Here is a 19,864-nt window from a genome sequence, read left to right as displayed (position 1 = left end):
GAAGTGCAGGACGAGGCAGACTGACACCAGCAACTTCAAAGGTTAAACAGGAACTTTGAACTTGAGGGGCAGTAAGTTTACGTTCACGAGGGAGGAACAACTCAGCAAAGGAGAGAGAATGGATCCCCAAGTTGAATGTAATCAATGTCACAGAATGGGAGAAACTGATGAATTGGTCCAAGTTTTGCTCAACAACAAAATAAAATGCAGAAAGCAACAATCACTTAAGAGGAAAGGCCACGATTTCTATTCTTCAGATTTTATTTTAAAAAAAAAAGTAAAGTGCATTTTATTAAAAAAAATATATAAAAACCACAAAGTCACGGCCTCTGTGCCGGGCGTCATCAATCATCAATGTCTCTTAAGCGGCAGTGTCGGGTGAGTGGGGGGCTTGGGCTGAGCAGTAGCAGTACCCGCCCTGGGATGCATTAAGAGGGGGCTGGGTGGATGTGGGCCAAGGGACACGGGGGCCCCTCAGCCTGGATTGGAGGAAGGCAGGCAGCAATCTCCTCTTCCAACTCTGAGCGACAGGGCCACGGGGTGGCATACATCCGCTCCAGAACTCACGTCAGTCTCAGGCGGCCACAGCCCTGGCCGAGGGCTCTGGTCCCTGAGGTGGCGGGATGGTGGTGGCCACAATGCCATCAGCTGACTGGCCGGGGCCTGCGAGGTCGGAGCCCAGCGGCAGCCTGGGGCAGCAGGACGAGGCGGAAGGCAGAAGACGCTAGTTGGTGAGGGTTTCTCACTGTGTCCGAGCACTGCTTTGGAAGGGCCGCGCTGCGCCGGGGGCTGCGTGAGGCCGAGGGGCCTGTGAACCGGCGGGGTGACTGCAGGGGTGGCCTGCTTTGCTGTCTCTCACTTCTATTTCACATTTTCACTTTTTTCCAAACAACAAAGGGCTCAGTTTGCTATGTAGCACTGTTCCGCCCATCTAGGCAGCCCCCATTTGAACCATGACCTCAGGGGCCCTGGCTGTGGGGCACTAGAGCAGCAGGCCAGCTGGCTCCGTGTGGCTCTGTGGCCAGATCGCGGCCCAGTCTGCCAAGACGTAGTGGCTACGCTCGCCCCTCTGAGCACTCTGGGACCCCCAAATCCCGGGGTCTCCTCTGAAGTCCATGCTCACACCACAGAATCCCGGATCTCCGAGCCCAGGCGCACCCGGGGCCGCGGGCACACGGGGGACACCTCCACAAAGCTGTCCTGGATGCTGAGTGGTCTTTTCTCTGACTCAAGGAAGCCCTGAGGCGCCAGGGAGACGTCCGACAGGGCCTGGTAGCCTCGGTGGTGGTCCAGTGGGGTGCTGGGAGGGCCGACACCGTTGAGCGGACGGGTCTCGGGCACCGAGTGGGCCTTGGGGTGCACACTGGCACACTCGCCCTGCTTCAGGAACACTTTCATGCTGTTCCGGTACCGGTAGAGGAAGAACAGAGTCAGGAGGATCACGGTGAGCCCGAAGAGCACGCACATCACCAGGAACTCGCTCCAGTAGGACCTGTCGGCCCCCCAGCTGGCCTGGCCTGCAGCGGGCGCGCTCACACGGGATGTGTTGATGATGACAGGCACGCTGCCACCCCGACCTGCTCGGTCTGCCGCTCGGTCTGCCACCACCTCGGGACAGTAGCTGGTCACCAGCTGCTGGAAGCCATCCTCCTCCGACCAGCACTGGAACAGCCCCAGGCCCTGCTGGCTGCCCACCAGCAGGAGGTCCCCAGTGGGCAGTACCCGGCAGGAGATGGAGGCATTGACAGGGGCTCCATTGTGCAGCCAGAGCCGCGTGGCCAAGTTGGAGAGCAGCGGGCATGCCAGGGTGTTCACTGTGTTGGGCTGGAACTGGACCTGCTCACACGCCGCCCTGGCTGTGGGCAGAAGAGGCACTGGGTGAAGGGGGATGGGGGACATCCCAGGAGCCCAGGGCCTGCCCACTTCTCTCGGGACTATGCTCCCAGATGACAGGCACAGGTAGCTCTGGGGACACCTGACATTGGCCCAGTGTCACTTCCTAGGGCCCTACTTCTAGACCTGAGGACGAGGAGGCGAGCAGTGGCATTTACACCCACCAGGACAGTCAAGCTTGGCCCCACTTCTCACCTCCACCCTCAGGTGGGTGCCTACCTGGTAAAGCAGCAGCCTCCGATGTGGGCCAGGATGTGTTGCACAGGTTCTGGGCATTGGCCCCCTCGATGTCCTGGATCCACGACCTGAGGACCACAGGGAGGGAGTCTGAGACAGGCTAGGAAACCCCTGTAATCCTCCGGTTCCTGAATCCTCAGGGCAGGGCGAGCTGCCTGGGGCTCAGACACCACCAGGTCCAGAGCAGGCAGCGTCCCAGTGTCATTCCCTGACCTCCTGCATGGGCTCACTCAGTCCCTCCTGTCTATAAGTGATGCCTTTCATAGAACAGTGACGGCAACATTATCCCTTCATTACGACAGGAGCATGTGCCTGAGGAAAAGTCTCGAAGGCAGCTGAGTCTGGTGCACACACCTGTGCCTTTTATCCAGAGCGCACAGGCGCTGACTGGTTTAAGAGGAAACAGCTAGGAAGAAAATCAGCTACTGCTGTGTGCAGAAGACGTGGAAAACTCAGCTACTCACGCAAACTTAAAAGCACTACAAAATATACTCGGAATCTCCCTACCCCGAGACCGTGACAGCTGACCTGTCTGTGTGTCCCTTCAGGTGTACATTAGCACACCTCCACTGGTAGACAAATCGCGGGGGGACAGAAGTAGGTTAGGGTCCACCCTCCATTGGTAGGGCCTCATCAGGATAACAAAAGGCCCAGCCCTATTCCTAACAAGATCAGACCACAGGGCCAGGAACTCAACAGGTGTGCTTTAGGGGCACAATTTGATTGATGATGATGACAGTGACCTGGTTTGATAGCGGGGGTTCTAAGGACATTAGTGAGCATGGGGTCACACGGGAGTGGAATGAATCTGTTTCAATCCGAGTAGTATCCTTATTTTAAAAAATCCATGACGCAAGCCAAGAAAATTATTAAAAACAAAAAGAAATGAAACAAAACACCCCAGGTGGCAGAGGATGGACCCCAGGTGAGGCTGTGTCTACAAGCCGCGTAGGACCTTTCTCCAGAGCCTTTGGAGGGAGGGAGGCCCTGTGACCAGGACTCCTGGCCCCCGAGACTGTGAGACAATCGACTACTAGCCTCAGAGCCCCGTTTGTGGCAGTCTGCTCCTGCAGTGCTGGCAGCGACACGCTGCTTTCACCCTGCTGCCGGCGAGGGGGTGACAGCCCGGAGGATAGGACACGGACATCTCACGGCGATGGTGTTATGAGGCCTTTTCGCTGGCTTGCGCCAATGGCTTCTTTTCACAGGGTCATTTTGCAATCCAGACAGGTTGTCTTGAGAACCATTTCGGTTTCTTTTTTCCTGGGAACCATTTCTAAGAGGCTCACGAATGGGGTGGTGTGTCTCTCTTTGCATCAATCCTCGGCTTCTCCTGAAGGCGCTGCCCGGCTAGGACACTTCATCTTTCACCTCAGCGTCCTCACTGTGCAGACAGGTAAGGCAAACGCACACCCCATCACCTAACTGCGATGCTCAGCTGACTGATGGCTGTCCTGAGATGAAAGCTGTGAGGCGGTCTGGTGATCCCATGGCCCAAACTAACTGCTAAGGCATTGATTCTAGCTCCCAGACACCCAATGTTGGACTTGAGACTGTAAATCTTTCCAGGAGCATCTTCTTCCCGAGGTACAGTTGGGGGGCTGGCACTGTTGACCTTGCAGTGAGCAGCTCAATGCTACCAGAGCACCTGGATACTACAGTGGGCCTTGGGAATGGATTTGGAGGCCAGTACACAGGGCCCGACGCCGGGCAGGGGCCTTCTGCGAGTTCTCACCTGGTGTCCGGTGAATGCTGTCCAAAGCCGAGGGGCCTGCAGCTGGAGCCACTCCACGCGCAGTAGGGGTCCCGGGCGAGGATGCAGTCCCCGCAGCTCTGGTACACGCTGCAGTTGGCCACAGGCACCTGGACTATGCCGGAGTGGGAGGCAGCGTACACCAGCCCCTGCACAGTGGACACGGGATGAGCAGGCATGCGCAGGCAGACCGCAGCCACAGGGACAGCCTCCCTGTGTTCTCAGGGACGGGTACTGAGTAAGCCTGGCTCCCGTGGGGCAAGACAGGAAGGACTGGTGGGGACTTTTGGGCAGTCGTGGCGGAGGCCCTGGGTCAGCCTTTTGCAGCTCACCTTGTGGGTGTCCAGCAGCAGGTTCTGCACGGGCTGTCCCTGGGGAAACACTTGGAGCTCCTCGATGAGGTGTACCTTGGAGCCCACTTTTACAGCCTTGTGCAGCCGACCGTCACCTGCAGCACGGAAGCCAGTCAGGTCCCAGGCCAGGCCGCCGCCCGGGACCCACTAACTGCCCCCTGTGGCCCAAGCCTGGCCCGCTTCAGACACTCACCGGTGCCCAAGAAGAGGACATCATAGGTGTGGTGCTGGCCAGGCACGCGGTGGACGACCACCCGCTGGTAGCGGGCCTGGGGCTGCAGCAGGAGCATGTGGCTGCGCACCTGCCCGTCCATCAGGAAGTGGTCCTTGAGGAAGTTCAGCACCCGGTCCGGGAGCTGCAGGGACGAGTTGATGTTCCTTTCCCGGGCACTGTTGGTGATGCACTGAAGGAGAAGCGGAGGAGAGAGCTAAGCAGTGGAGCACGCAGGACAGAGCCCTGTAGATCCTGCCGAGGCCAGTGGGTCACTTGCCCGGCTCTCAGAAGTCATGGCACAGTGAGTCGTTTTCTAGAGAACCAGTCCACTGCCCTGGAGGCCCATGTCCAGCGTGTGGAGAACCCAAGCCTGGCAGGATCTCCTTGTGCCTCCTCCTTGCTCCCCACCCTCACCTCTCACGGCCCAGGGGCACATGCTTAGTTCCATGAGCATCTTGCCCCTGGGGCTTCCAGGGAGCACCAGCTAGCCGTCCTCTGTGGAGCAGCCCCCGTCTGCCCTCAGCCCTGTGCAGCTGCGTGCAGTTAGCTCCCAGGCCTACCTCTGCCTGGAGCTTCCCGATTGAATCTCTCTCTGCTGGAGCTCTGGGACTTAATCCCTAGATTAAGCAGTCCGTAACCAATGAGAGGCAGTGAAAAGACCCTCATGGGGTACGCCTGACTGTGGGGCACAGTCTCTCTGGGGCCCCAGCAGCCTGGGCACAAGAGTTCACGGGCATACCCACCCCTGGCTGTCCTCCCTCCCTCTGCTGCCTGTCATCACCTCAGGGAAGCTGCCCACATAAGTAGCCTTGTCCCAAGGTCTGCCTTTTGGGGGCCACCCACTCAGTTGGAAGAAAAGAACACTTTCATCTAGTCCCTTTACAACCAGACGGCCCTCCCTCATGGGGCTCACAGTGAGTGGGCAGGGGCAAACGAAGGCACGATTTAGCAGTGCCCCCTTTTCCCAGCCGAGCCAGGGCAGAGGGCACCGCAGTGTTTGCGGTCACATCTGAGCCAGCCCGGCAAGCACAGGCAAGCACACCCGGGCTTCCATCCCCAAGCAGAGTTGAGAGAATGGATCAAAGAAGCCAGCAGTTGATGTGCGGCCAGGCAGCCCACGTCCCAGCATGATGAGGGGGCAGGGGCGAGCGCTCACCTCGCCAGGCCGTGGCGAGGGGACCGGGTGCATCACGGTGTACCACTGCTGCGTCTCCCGGTTCACCTCCTTGTAGAGGCTGCTGAAGGCCCTCTGCACGTCCCTCATGTGGAAGACACAGATGGCAGAGCCCTCCGTGGTTCCAGGGTGCCTGCAGAGGAGAGGATTCACTGGGGAGCCCTGGGGGCCCAGTCCCAGCTGCCCCTCACCTCCCAGTTGGGCCCTGGAGGCCTACCATTGGGACGTGAAGACCCCATAGAACAGGGTGTCGAGCCAGTCCTGGGGGCTGGGGCTCAGCATGAAGACGTCCTGAAGCACGTTGAAGGGGAAGCCGTCCCCGGGCCGGGAGCACAGCAGCTGGGCCTTCAGGAAGGATGTCCAGCGCTGCTGCAGGACCCGCTCGCCGCCCTCGTCGCCCTGGGAGAGGGAGAGCAAGGTGGGCTCAGGTGTGGTGGGGGCACAGCATCCTTCTACCCAGCGGGAGCTGGCAGACACCAGGAAATGAGGGCCAAGCAAAGCAAGGACTGAGTCCCACTTAAAATCCAGTAGCCTTGGAGGGCAGCACAAATGTCCCCGCACCAGGAGGCTGGCCATGTGCCGAGAGCACGTCCCCTGTGCGGAATCCTAGGACAAAGGGTGCGGGGGCAGGGAGAGTCGATTCCAGACGGATTTACCACTGTGCAAAGGAGGAAGCTAAATAACGTCACTCGGTGCAACTCACGGGCACTATAAACACAGACACGCTCACATGTGCAAAAATAACAACAAAAGGCTAGTAAGGTGTATTGGACAGGGTTCTCTAGAGATAAACCAGATTGCTAGTAATTATATATAAATATATTTATAAAGATAGATATATAATTCAAGAAATAAACCATTAAAATTTATACAGATAGATAATACAAGAAATTAACAGTTAAATTATAAAGCAGTGAGACACTAGCAGTCCTTTAAGGCTTGAGAGCTGCCAGGTGCCAGTTCCCTTCTGTAGAGAGAACTGGGCTATATATACCCAGGCAGCAAACAGCAAGGCAGGTCCCCAACTGTCATCAACTGTGAGTCCCCAGCTCCAGAGATGAACATTCCAATCATGTGGGCTTAAAGGGACCTCAACCTACAACGACACAGTCCACAGGCTAGGCATCCCACAGGTAGTGTACCCCTTTAAACTGAGGCATAGAACAAGCAAGGCGAGGCTCACTGAGCCATTTATTCCTCTGCCCTTCAGTTAATCCTACTTGTGTTTATCGATCAGGCTGGCACAATAAACTATAGCATAAGGATATCCTAGAACTTTAACAGTTACATTGTGGTGGTGGTGGGAGCAGGCTTCTAACACAAACAGTAAAAAGTCAAGATACTGCCTACTACCTTTCCACTCTTGTTATGCAGACTGACTGATTAATCCATGTGCCACCTCTGTGCTAGGCAGTGGGGCTATGCTGAAGGCAAGGGACTTGCTCAAGGTCACGCAACTCGTAGGGGCTGAACCCAGTTGGGTACTAGGTGCCAATGTCTGTGTGGCTCACTGTGAAGCTAAGCAGGGGCTGCCAGTCCATTCTGTCTCGGGGCAGCCCCAGGTGTGTGATGCAGAACTGCGCTCTGCAGGGGTCCCAGGACTGCCTTGTCAGCAGCAGAGTGGCAGGCCTTTCTTTGAGGGCCCCTAGATGGCCTCAAAGCCCCAGCCTTTCGGCCAGCGGTCAAGTGTGGAGACAGCACCCAGGGACTCCTATGGCACTGCTTTGTTTTCTTCTAAGGGATTTTTACACATGCTTTTCTGTACTGTCACCAAGAAAAGAAAAGAAAAGAGACAGAGAGAGAGAGAGAGAGAGAGAGAGAGAGAGAGAAAGAAAGAAAGAAAGAAGGAAGAGAAGTTTTCAGTTAAAAGCTAGCCAAGCGACCCCTTCTAGACCCGGGGCCTGGGCCCCAGGGGGCCACCCTGCTGGCTCACCCCCTCACCTTGCAGATGCGTGCAATGCGGGACACGATGGTGTTCTCAAAGAACTCAAACTCCTGGCCTGTTTCGCTGAAGAAGAAGTAGATCTTGTCGTCATCCCCCTTCAAGCTGCCCAGGCTCTCGGGAACGTAGGCTGAGGCCACAAAGCCTGGGTCTGTAGGGATGAGGGAAGCGTGGGGTCAGCCTGGGTGGCCTGGAGGCAGGAGCGGCTCTGTCTTGGGCCCTATCATGGAGGAAGTGTCCCTCCATCGGGAATCCCATGCCAGCCCAAGCCCCCTGGCAGTCAGGCACTGTTCCCAGGGGTGGGTGGTGGGTGGACTTCACCTTGTAGCCAGTTGAGGGAGCTCTCGGTCTTGGTGGGACGTTGGCTCTGGCTTCGGGAGATAGCCGGGTCATTCCCCTGGAAGCTGCTGACTGTCCCGGTGTACAATTCGCCATCTGCCAAGAGAATATTCCCATGGGAACAGGCCCCTCGGCAGGGTACTATGGTGGGCAGGGCGGGAGTAGGAAGCGGAAAAGAGTCAAATCCAGGGCCCTGGGCAGCTCTACAGTCAGTCTGCCCAGCCAAGCCACTCCGGGGAGCTGGCATGAAAGTGATGCACTGGCTCAGTCCACCTCCCTGTCCACCAGTGAACCCATCCTGCGCCCAACACTCACCAACCACCAGGGCGGTGGACTTGAAATTTGGGTCAAAGGGACAACGACCCTTGCCGTCCTCCAGGAGGATGTTCCCTGCCTTGTCCTTCGCCAGAGTGAAGTTCTCCACATTCTACCGGGGAGCAGACAGGGAGTGCTCAGGGGGCCGCAGGGAAGCGGGGAGGTGGGTCAAACAAGGCAGCGCTGCGGGCAGGGGGACAGGAGCCTGTGCCCCTCATCCCTGCAGAACCCAAAGAGGAGACGCTGAGCCTCGGGGGCTGGCCGGAGGCATGCCTCAAACCCTCTGTGAGTGTGTGCACAGGACAGAAGCAAGGCGGGCTGTGAGGAAATGGGCCGCAGCAGGTGGTGGGGCAAGGAGGGCAGGAGAGGGAGAGAAGCTGGGCAGCAAGAGGCACTGAGCAGTGCATCAGACGGGATCTCTGGGCCCCTCTTTGATCCTGTGACTGACCTGGCTGCACTGCTGGGGGTGGGGGGTCAGAGCTGGAAAACAGCTCCCAGGGACAAGAGAAGGGCCAGTCCCAGGGTGGCGTGGGAGAGCCCGGGGCTGGGAGGGCACTCACAATGTAGGTGCACACGGGGCTGAAGGCGGCTGTGCCACAGGTAAACAGGTGGCTGCTGTTGAGCGGCAGAAGGATCTTGATGTAGTTTTGGCAATCGCGCTAGGGGCGAAGATGGAGAGAGAGGTGACCAGGGTCCAGGCCCCGACTTCCACTAGGGGGCCGAGCCCTCCCAGTCCCCACTAAGTCCCCAGGGCTGGGCACAAACGCGAATCCAGGCACGTTGGACAGGCAGCTTCCAGGAAGGGTCACAGAGCTCTGGGCCAGGGCTGCGTGGGCAAAGGCTCAACATCTGTGGGTGAAGGCACAGAGCCTCACTCTCCCGGGCTGTCCGGGCCCTCCTCTCCAGAACCTTAGTGAAAACCACAGGTCCCTCCGAACTGGCCTCAGGGAGGAAGCCTCTGCCCAGAGTGGCTCTAAGCCCTGACCCCAGACTCCCGGATCATCTCCCAGGGGACACCGTGTGGACTGATCCCATCGAGGGCTTTCCGAGAGCTTCCCACTGTCGTGAGCGACACAATGCCACCTGGTCTGCGGCCGAGGCCTCAGGCAGCCCTGTCGCCTCTACTCTCAGCTCCCACAGCCCCAGCACCAGCAGGACATCCTGGTGGCTCCACCCTCACAGACCCGCACCGACCCACCTTCACTCCCTTTACTGGAACCACTGTTGTCACAGGTCTCCCCTACTCCGTCCCAGGGTGTCCCTTGACACCACAGTGAGCAGGGACCCTTTCGGAGCAGAGGTCAGGCGACAGGCACCCATCTCTCCGTGCCAGCCCTCCTCCAGGTCCCAGCAACCCCCAGTCTCTGCTCCAATGTCCTCTGGGTTTTATGACGTGTGGCCAGACCACCCTTCAAAACAGACGGATTTTTGTCTGCTTCACTCCCTCACCAGGCTCTCTCCAGTGCCTACAAGTGCCAGGCACAGAGCCAGTGGGGACTAAATGCGGAAGCAAGACAGGGATGTCAAATAAAGTCGAGGAAGTTGGGGTTCAAATCTGGGCCCCAAGTCCAGTGTACTTGTAGCGGCCACCTGCTGTCCTCAGCACTAGGAAGGAGGCTTCTGGGAATGGCAGCAAGTTCTCCAGGAGAATCAAGGCTAACTCAGACCCCACCCCAGTGGGGTTTGGCCCAAATGAAACCAGACTCTGTCATCAGACCTGCTACAACAGGCACCATCTGCAGGAAGGCTCCAACTTCTAGAGCCCGCCTGGGCAAGAAGCTGGCGTTCAGTTGGCACTTATTACGTACGTACCAGAGACTCACAGACTCCTCACTGTGAATTGAATGAGACAGGTACTCTCATCCCTAGTTAACAGGTGAGGGGCACTAAATGTTTGGCTAGGTGACTCCACTTAACCAGGGTCACAGAGATATTGGCCATCCTGGAAGCGTGCACCCCCTCCTCCCACCTCTTGCCTCTGACCCGTGGCCACATGCATTTTTCTACACTAAGTGCTGGCTTACCTGGGGGTCCTTGCCTTTGAAGCTGCACTGCTGTTTTCTGGCTGCGTCTGCACACCACAGCACCTGGGGAACGAGGAAGGGGAAAGGTAAGGTGAGCGAGCAGGGCACTGGGGTTTGCACCCGAGCCCATCATGCCTCCCACACATCTTGCCCTCTGTTGTCCTCTGGTTGGCTTAGCTAGCCCTGGGTAGCATCTCTCACCTTCTGGTAATCCCCGCCTGGCAGGAAGCTGGAGCTGGTGTTAAGGGCAAAGAGGGCCTCTTGGGCGCCCACATATAGAGTCTTGCCATCCTTGCTTAGCAGAAGGGTTGTGTAGTTGGAGATGTTCTCAGCTTTAAATCGGAGCACCGGCCGCTTTACAGAACCTGGAGAGAGAAAAGGGGGCATTACCTGGGGGTCACGCCTCCCACGAGAATCCTCCTAGACCAACCCCACAATGGGCCGGTTGACCGAAGTCGGTCAGCAGGGTGGGGACAAGGGAACAGGTTCAAGGGGGAGCAGCATTCTTGGTCTTTCAATCGTTCTATAAGTAACAAATGCACAACGACATGAGGGTAAGCTAACAAGCATTGCTACGAGCCCAAGATATAGTTCATGTATATTTCACAGGCCCATTCCAGACAGCCCTCAACATGTCTCTGCAGCCAACGGACGGCGGAGGGCACGTGTTCTCAGGAATACAGTGGTGCCTTCGGATAAAAGGTCCTGGCAGCACAGTGACATCCAAGGCGGTCTGTTGGATCAGTTCAATTCAAGGCAGATGCAGGGCGGCTCAGAAGATAATGGAGACTCTCTTTGGGGATTCTACAGGGACCTTCTTGATCAGTTTCTCGAAGGGCACAGGATGATCATGGGGGCAAATATTCCACTGAGGAAGAACTTTTGAGAGCACCGAGGATTGCACTAGCACGCAAAAGGTCACCACAAGGCAGCAGCTCCCTCCCTGAGGGCAGACCTACCCCACCCACCCAACCATCTGAGCTTGCCCCCCCACTTCCCCTTGCACCCCCTGCTCAAGAGCCTGGACAAGCACAGCTTGAGCTGCTGAGGGTGCCCAAGCTGCCAGTGTGACTTGGTGTCAATTGAAGAGCACAGATTCTTCGGGAAGAGCTGGAAACATCATCTTCAGAAATGCACAGACCTGGTGAGAGGTTCTGTTTTAAAACCTCCACCTTTTGCTATTTTTGCTTACTAGAGAGGGTTCTGTGACTTCATAGCAATACTTTCTGACTTACCCATGTATACGAGGGGGCTTTAGAAAGGTGGAATTAAAAGGCAGTGGAATCCCCTCAACACCAGCTTTTTGAAGCCCCAGCGTATGTGAAAGAGCATTCATTACAGCACCATTCATATTAATGACCAACGAGGGGCAAGCTATGTGTCGAACCACGGGGACTAGATGGCAATCAATGACAACACTCCACGCAATGGAAAAGTAAGCAGCTGGTAAACGTGACGACGTTGACAGCGATGGCAAAACTATGGAGCAAACCAAAATACAGTGTGATGCATAGTACGATCTAGCTGGAGCACATGATCAACTAAAACCAGACAGTGAACACCCTCCTTGGGTGGCGTTAGGAGACCAGCAAGGGTAAGCATTGGTTGAGAAGTACTGTGGACATGGACACTGGTCTTCCGCTGCCAACTCTAGCCCACATGCACTCACAGAAGGCAACTACTGGCTGTTTAGCGACCACAAATATGAACGGCCTTGGCTTTGGGCGCCTTACAAGGGACACGTTTGGTGATGTTGAGGCGTGCTAAAGGGAAGTAGAGTCGCGTGAACAAAGCAGGCCACAGGCACTGCCAATGTCCACGGAGCGAGGAGGAGAGGTGTGGGCGCACATTGCAGGAGGAGGCGGGTACAGTGGCACACTATGTTGGAGGGGGGCCTCGGGGAGTGGGGCGTAAGGGGTGGAAGGCCATATCTTTCTCAGCAACCAGCCCGTATGAAGCCATGGCTGAGGCTGATAACAGGAGTCTGGCTTTGGTGCAATGGTTATGCTCTTGGCCGCCAACTGGAAGGTTGGCAGTTCATTCAAACCCACCGGCTGACTCCTTGGGCAAAAAGACCCAGCAGCTCATGCCCACAAAGATGGGGCTTGGAAGTCCCGTGATGTTCTGTTCTGCCACACAGGGTCACTCTGAGTGGAAATGGACTGGCCAGCACAAACGGCAGCAGCAACAGAACCGGTAATTCGAGATGAAAGCGTGGCCGGACCGAGAATAACTCAAATTACGAGCACACGTCCTTCCTCTGTATAGATGTTCAAGCACCTTTCAGGGCAGGGGCATATGTCATAATCAACACCACAGGCTCCAGTTATTTTCTAGTATGTAAAAACGAAGGTCATAAAATAGTATGCGTAGTATGTGTACAGAAACATCTAGGGGGCTGGTTTCACAAAACGCTGGAACGTCACTTTCCCTGCCGGGATAACGGGTAAATAAGTTGCATCTTCCCTTTTAGCTCATCATCACTCACTTTTGCTTCCAGAGCAGGTTACATTTGTGCCACGTGAGAGCAAGCACAGCGGGAGGAGGGAGGAAACCTTCAACAAGCCTCTCCTGCCTCCCCACGAGGGTCCTTAGGTGTTTGTGCTTTGGGGGACTACTGTGTTTGGAGGGAAATTATTTTAGAAATTCCACAGCAACTGATGAGGGAAGACCCAAAGAAACCCTGGCCACCTTCTGACGTCTCCCAAGCGGCCAGCGGATGACGTCCCAGCAAGCAAACACAGCGGCACGAGGCTGAGAAAGCAGCAGTGCGACATGCCAACAGAGCAGGTGTGAACACATGGCACGTGTGCGTTTACATGGCGAGTGGTTTACGTACCCCCAGCCTGGTTCCACCAAGGGCGAGGAGACACATGGGAAAAAAGAGCCGTAAATATAAACGCTCACGTCAGGAGCAGAGAAAACAGCTAACCCGCGCAGATTGAGTTCTGGGCCTCCCCGTGGACAGAGAGAAGGGAAATGAAGTTACTCTGTCCCCACTGTTCAAGAGGAAGGACACTTGCCAGACTTCTTGAGGGAAGCCAAGCTTTCACCCTGACTACTAAGTCGAGGTAGGCTGCGGTCCTTGCCAAGGTCGGCAGTTCGAAACCACCAGACACTCCCTGGGAGGAAGCCAGGACTTTCTACCCCAGTAAGCTGTGAGAGTCTCAGAGGCCCACAGGGCCACCCTTCTCTGTCCTACAGGGTCGCTATGAGTCAGCACTGGGTCAGCGGCAGGGAACTAACACTCAAGCGCAGCCACGAAACAGAGCATCGCTCTAGCAGGAGGACACTGAGGCTATCTATCCCGGCCATTCCGCCACTCCAATGTCCCCAGGTGAAGGAAGGGGACCAGGGCACACAGGGGAAGCTCTGGAGTTGGGAATCGGAGCCTGGGGAACACCACAGGGAAAGCCCTGCCTGCCCCAGTTAGTGAAACCAGAGGATGGAGGAGTCCTCGCTCTGAACCCCTGAAGCCAGCCCACAGGCGCTCTACCTCCGATCCCCACCTGGCCCCTTGGGGTTTCCAGAGCCCGGGAGACTAAGCAGAGTTTCCTCCCCCCTTCTCCTGGACGACACCCCCCTGCCCCTCCCACCCCGTGCCTCCTCAGGTCCACTCCTGGCAAGGGGCAGCTGTACCGGGCTGCCATGCCAAATGCTTTGCAGATAAGAACTACTTTATCCCCACAACAACCCTTTGGGGCAGGCACTCTTACTTCCAGTTTACAGCAGGGGAAGTTGAGGCTCATAGAGATTAAGCAATTACCAGAGCCGCAGGGGCGTGGCTGGGGTGGGAAGAAGAGCTGGGGGGGGTGGGGGGAAAGGCCGCCTGGGCAGCTTCCTTCCTGAAACCAGAGCCTGCAAACAGCGAGGTGTCTAAGAACCCCCCAGACTTTCAAATGCCCAAGAGCTCTGTGTACCACCAGCGCAGGGGTGGGGGCGGGGAGCCGTGGGCCTGCGGTGACTCTGAAGTCAGAGGTGCGCTGGAGGAGAAGCACCTTGTCCCTGGTCGGAGGCTCTTCTGAAGGGCAGCTCTGCGGCATCTCAATGAGCCAGTGCAAAATAGAAAAAGCAACTGCGGGTCTTATGGGAAGTTAGTGAGAGCTGGGCAAATAGCTCAGTCCCTGTTTGATCTTTTGCAGCCCTTCCACCCTGTTTCCAGGGAGAAGGGCGGGATGAAATTTGTCATCGCTTATCTGCCTTCCAAGAAGGGGGCATTTCTACTGGGAGATTCAGGAAGTCCGGGCAGGAGGCTCCACTTGGAACCGATCCTGAAACGAATGTCAAAGGTCAGATAATCATGTTCCAGGTGGCAGCGTCACTCCACCTAGGCCTGGCAGGGGCTGGCAACCTGCCAAGGCACAGCAGGGCTGGTGGGGCGGCCTAGTGCTGCAGTCCCTGGTCCAGCACAAAGTACCTCAAACCGAAAGCAGCAGGACAGACCATGCCCGTGGCTGAGAAACGGGAGGGGTGTCTTAAAGTAGCCCTCCATCCTAGGGATGCCCCTCCTTGCTTCCCCTCCGAGCCTCGGAGGCACAAAGCCATGGCGACCTGGTGGTCCCCGCCCCCACGAGCTCCCGCCCCTGGACACTGCACCAGGGCTGGTCAGTACAGCTGGCTTCCCAACGGGAAGGCTTAGCAAGACAGAGCTCACATACAGTCAGGTCTCGGTTCGAATCTTACTTCTGCCACTTGCAAGCTGTGTACCACTAGCACAAGTCACCTGACCTCTTGAGCTTCACTTTCCTTATCTGTAAAATGGGGATAATTAACAGCGCCTCGCCTCATAAGGTTGTTAGGAGGAGAACTAAGATTATGTATGTAAATACTAATGCACATAATAACCCACATTTACCAAGCGCTTCACTCAAAACAACTCGGTGCATGTTATCCCAGCGTTCACATGGCGTCTGGCACACGGTCAAGGAGCAGATTGCAAAGCAAGCTCCAAAGCCCTGCAGGAAAATCCAGCTCGGCCAGGGCTGCCAGAGAGGCCAGGCTGCTCAGAGGGCTGGGCCGCTCTGCCCTCGCAGTTAGAGGCCGCGGCTTGGGTGGCTATGCCCTGAGTCCTTTCCCTGGTCACAGGAGGGTCTATCCATTTGGAAACAAGGACGGCTAGGTCACAGACACGAAGTTAAAGCTGTAGGCGCATGTGACTGCACGATGCCAGGCCAGGCCTTGCCTTAGCTTGCCTTGTTTTGTGTGTGTGTGGTGGTGGTGGGGGAGGGTATGTGGTGTCTGTCTGTCTGTGTGCACGTTGTGCCTTCGGGCTTGTCCACGCTTGTGCTTCCTTCTTTCTGGGCGCTGTTTGTGCACAGGTGACAGGGCGGGGCGTGTCTAGCTTTGCTCCCTATGAGGGTTAGCACACCTTGGGCTGTTTTGAGCTTTGTGCTGCCACCAGTGGGTCTCCCCATGTCGACCCTCTATGTCCACCGACTCACGGCTTAGTCTGGAACGGGGCGGGCAGGTCTAGCTGAAGCTTTGGGCTGTTTCCCCAGCCAGGAGGAAACCACCCCAGCCACCTGGGCAGGCCTGCGCTCCCTGCCCGGCAGACACCCTCTGGGAAGGCAGGGTGACAGATGGCTGGGGCTGTCGGGCACAAGCCCCCTGGGAGAGGGCACGAGGGTTGGGCAAGGTCCCCCCACCCCTATCCCACAGGTCAGGCACTCAGCAGGATGTGATTCGGGAACAACTCAGCCCTCCTCCTCCCCCCTAGTTTCTCCTACTCTGTGACTCAGCCGGAAGCCTGGAGCTCTCTAGGGCGAGACAGGAATAAAGCTCAGCACCTCAGTCCCCACCCCAGGTTGTCCCCACCTAGGGCAAGCTAGTGAGCTATAGCAGGGCCCTGACTCAGAGCCCCACCTTTTTCTGCTCCGTGGCTCCCGGCACCGGCGCGAGATGCTGACCTGGCTCGATCATTCTACCCACACAGGCCCCAGCAAGATTAGACCAGGAAACACCGGCAGGCCTGTGGCACTGGATCTGGGCAAGCGCCCCCAATGGAAAAGCTGCCGGCTGGTGCACCCCCACCCCTCAGACTAAACCAGAGCCCCCCTCCACCTCCCAAGGGGCCATAGCCTGGGACAAGCGTCTGCAGAGCCTCTGTTAGAGCACTTCTTCCCCAAGGACATAAGGCCAAGTCACTAGACCCTTGGACCCACACCCCCCAGTCGGAGGTGCTGCTGACTCAGGAGCAGTCAGCAGCTTCCTGGGGCACGGCGGCCTCCTCCTCCCCCACTGCCCAGTGGCTGGGGCAGGGCAGTGTGATGGGCAGGAAGTGGAAAGCAGCCCCCTGACCCCAGAGTGTGCAGCCGCAGGTCAGACGCTTGTGTCCCCAGGCCAGTGCCCGGACAGCATCCCAGACAAGGAGAGGGATGTCCAGTGGAGTGGGGTAGTCTGTCTAAAGCCCGCCCCACAGCCTGAGTGAGGCCAGAAGGGCAAGAGAAGCGAGTCCAGGAGGCTCTGCACTGGGGAGGTGGCCCCCCGCCAGAATGCCCACGGAGTCCTCAAACTCTACCTCCCCACCCCGTCAGTGCCCCTAGACCCTTAGGAAGTGCACCTCCACTTGCCCCGGTGCCCGACTCTTCCCCCAAGTCAGGCCACAGCCAGCTCCTCTGTCCCTCTACTCAGGAACTGACCGCTCCCTAACACCCCCTGACTGCGGCGGTCCCCTTCTTCACCTCGACAGATGCTTTCTGAGTAAACCATCAGAATCCCGCGTCATCCACCTCTGCCTCTCAGAAAGCGTGTTTTCCTCCAACGGGGCTCCTCCCTCCTCCCCTTCTTCGACACACTCCTGAAGACAATAGCCGCCCGTGCCGACTCCATTCCTCAACTCCCACTCACTCAGGCCTCAACTGGCTTCACACTCACGCTCGTAGAGCAGGCTCCTGCCAAGGTCCCCCCGGGATCACTCAGCTGCCAGATCCCCGGCACCCTCTGGGGCATGGGGCGTGGCCTCCTTGGCACACGACTCTGCCCATCTCGCTGCCTTGCCCAGGTCCCCACGGGTGGCTGTGCCCCAGCAGTCTCAAGGCTCACTTCTTGCTCCCCCACCCGCCTCCTTCCAGGCCTCCGGCCTCCAAAGAGCTATTTGAGCACTGACTGAGGTGAAGTGACTGCCGGGGACTCAGCCAAGAGTGTGGGGGCTAGCTCTGCAGCCCGGGCTAGCAACCACCACTCTGACCCCTCCGTGTCCGTGCGCCCCGGGGGCTGCCCTCTGCCTTCACCTTGCTCACACATCGATGCCACTGCTGCGGTGACTCGCAAGCTCTTAGCTGAGGACAGACTTCCCTGCGACGCATCAGGCCCACTGAACAGGAGACGTGCCCACCCCCAGGTTCTCCTGACGCTTCACGTCCGGCACAACTCCCACCACCGCTTGGGATCTCGTGTCTCTGCGGCACCGCTTGCCCGCCTGAAATCCTGGGTATCACATGTCCCTCCTTCCCTCTCACCCCATGACCCACAGTCCATAGTCAAATCCTGCCTCAGTTTTCACCAAATCCGTTCTCCTCACCATTCTTGCTACCTCGGTTGGTCATAAGCCAAGCCATGACCTCCTCTACTGGATCACGGCAGCAGCCTCCCCACTGGCCCCTTACCCACAGCCCGTGCAACATTCTAACCGAGGGGTCTTGACCCGGCCCCTCTCTGTAAAACTCTCCATACTGCCTGCTGTCCAAGTGCCTAACTCGCCGACCTTTGCCACATCATCCACCCGATTTCAATGGAGTGCCGCCAAATTCAACCCAAGGACCTATTTCTCTGCTCTCTTCTTTTCTTCTTCTTCTTTTGCTTTTTAATACTTCTTTTTTTCAAAACCATTTTATTGGGAGTTAATGCAGATACCATATCATTCCATAGTTCACCCATCTGGTCTTTTCTTGGGCAATCCCTTCTGCCGTGAATGCCCTTCCTTTTGACTAACTCCTATTCATCCTTTGAGACTGAGCTCAGTCCACCTCCTCCAGGAAGCCTTCCTGAATCCCCAGTTGGCAAGAGCCCTTCCCCGTGCTTCCAGTCTCTGTTCACATCTCCCACAGCGCACTGGCCACACTGTCTGATGACATCTTGTCCCCCAAGCCGAGTGCCTGACGCCCCAGCCCGTGTCCTATCCATATTTGTATGTCATACATGTTATCACCTGGTCAGATGTGTTCCGATGAGTTGTTCAACAAGTCCTTGTTTACTGAGTGAGGGACAGGGTCAAAGTCCAGGGGAAGGCGGATTCCAAGGGGCAGGTGGGGAGTCTAGGTCCCTCCATGTATCTGAGGAATAACGACCCTCCCTCAAGCACTGAATGCTTAGTCTTGGGGTCCCAGGGTCCTAAGACAGACACGCGCCTGTGAAGAGAACTGCTGAAGGGAGCCAGAACGGGACCCCAGATCTGTGTGTGAGTCCTGACTTCACCACTGATCAGCTGTGGAGGCATGGCCAAGACCCCGGCCTCCTCCCTCAGAGTGAGGCTTTGCAGGGGTGCTGGGATGGGCAAATCAACATAACCTGCAGTGCTGGCAAGCTCCACACACAGGTTAGGGGTCAACAGTCAGAAGTGACCCTTCTTGTGCCTCCTCCGGCCAGACTCACAAGCCCTCTCCCTCAGGGCTGGGAGAACAAGGGCCTGCAGGCGAGCGAGGGGGGACCAGGTGGATACAGGAGCCCTCTCGGAGGAGCTGGCTACTGCTTCGCTCCAGCCGCTTCCTGCTGTTTGGAGCAGTGCCCAGTCTCTGCGCCAGGTCTTCAGGAAAGCTAGAAATTTGGGGTTTTATATTAAATTTCCTGAACTTTAAATATCAGTGACTAAGAATTTTTCTAACACACTTGTTGGCCAAGTAAAACCCACCTCCCAGTTGGGCCTGGCCTCTGGCCTCGGTTTACAAACATATGACTGAGGTGGTGTGTCGCAAGGCACTCCTGGTCAAGTGGGCTGGGCTCCCAGCTGGGGCTGTGCCACCAGGCCTGGGCTGAAACTCTTGCCCTGCCCAGGGAGTGATCACAGTGGCTGCCTCCACTAGACGGAAAAACAGAACCTTTTCATGGTTTGAGGACCGAGCCGGGTCACTTTGCTTCCTTCATACATTTCACAGGTAAAGCAGGAGACAACTGTTCTCATGGGGGCGGAAAAACCCTGACTCTCAGGTCAGAGAACTAGGCCAAATTTTCGTTCATTCCAGCTGTGTGGCAATTATGAACTAGCTTTTCTGAGCTTCAGTTTCTGCCTCTGTACAAACTAGCACAAAATGTCACCTTCCTATCTGGGACCACAGCCTGACAAACGGATTTCCTTCCCACTTCCTGCTAGTGGCCCTGCTCTCAAGAAGACGGATGAAGGAGGCTGAATTGAGGCCTCTGCTCTCTCTTTAGGTGCCATGGAAAGATTGAGGAGGAGGCTTGACCTACTATCCTGTGGAAGTCCATTCACCAGACTGCCCCTCCACCTCCCTGGAGCCCACCAGACTATGAGGAGGGCTTCAAAGAGCTGTGGGGGAATGTTCCCGAAGAGCCCTTGCAGAGCCCTTGCATGGGAGAGAGTGAGAAGAAAGCCCACAGGCTGAGGGCTGGTGGGCTGTGCCATTTGCTTAAAGGACTTCACACTTCGCAGCCTCTCCGCTATTTGA

General features: G+C 57.0%; 1 protein-coding gene across 1 annotated transcript in view; it reads right to left on the bottom strand.

Moving 5' to 3' along the window:
• Positions 1 to 295: 295 nt before the first annotated feature.
• The window catches only part of SEMA4B (semaphorin 4B), a 37,189-nt gene continuing 17,620 nt past the window's right edge, over positions 296 to 19,864 (bottom strand). The window contains exons 3-15 of the mRNA XM_075557989.1: positions 10,446 to 10,609; positions 10,245 to 10,307; positions 8,781 to 8,879; positions 8,221 to 8,332; positions 7,888 to 8,001; positions 7,566 to 7,717; positions 5,842 to 6,023; positions 5,607 to 5,757; positions 4,430 to 4,640; positions 4,216 to 4,331; positions 3,866 to 4,032; positions 2,113 to 2,198; positions 296 to 1,856 (exon numbers count right to left, since the gene is read on the bottom strand). Coding sequence (XP_075414104.1) covers positions 1,120 to 1,856; positions 2,113 to 2,198; positions 3,866 to 4,032; positions 4,216 to 4,331; positions 4,430 to 4,640; positions 5,607 to 5,757; positions 5,842 to 6,023; positions 7,566 to 7,717; positions 7,888 to 8,001; positions 8,221 to 8,332; positions 8,781 to 8,879; positions 10,245 to 10,307; positions 10,446 to 10,609 — 2,354 coding nt within the window. The 3' untranslated portion in view covers positions 296 to 1,119. The remainder of the gene's footprint in view (positions 1,857 to 2,112; positions 2,199 to 3,865; positions 4,033 to 4,215; positions 4,332 to 4,429; positions 4,641 to 5,606; positions 5,758 to 5,841; positions 6,024 to 7,565; positions 7,718 to 7,887; positions 8,002 to 8,220; positions 8,333 to 8,780; positions 8,880 to 10,244; positions 10,308 to 10,445; positions 10,610 to 19,864) is intronic.

This window comes from Tenrec ecaudatus, chromosome 9 (assembly GCF_050624435.1).
Source record: "Tenrec ecaudatus isolate mTenEca1 chromosome 9, mTenEca1.hap1, whole genome shotgun sequence".
Lineage (NCBI taxonomy): Eukaryota > Metazoa > Chordata > Mammalia > Afrosoricida > Tenrecidae > Tenrec > Tenrec ecaudatus.
Note: the sequence above shows the minus strand (reverse complement) of the source record. Positions and strands in the feature narration are given on the sequence as shown.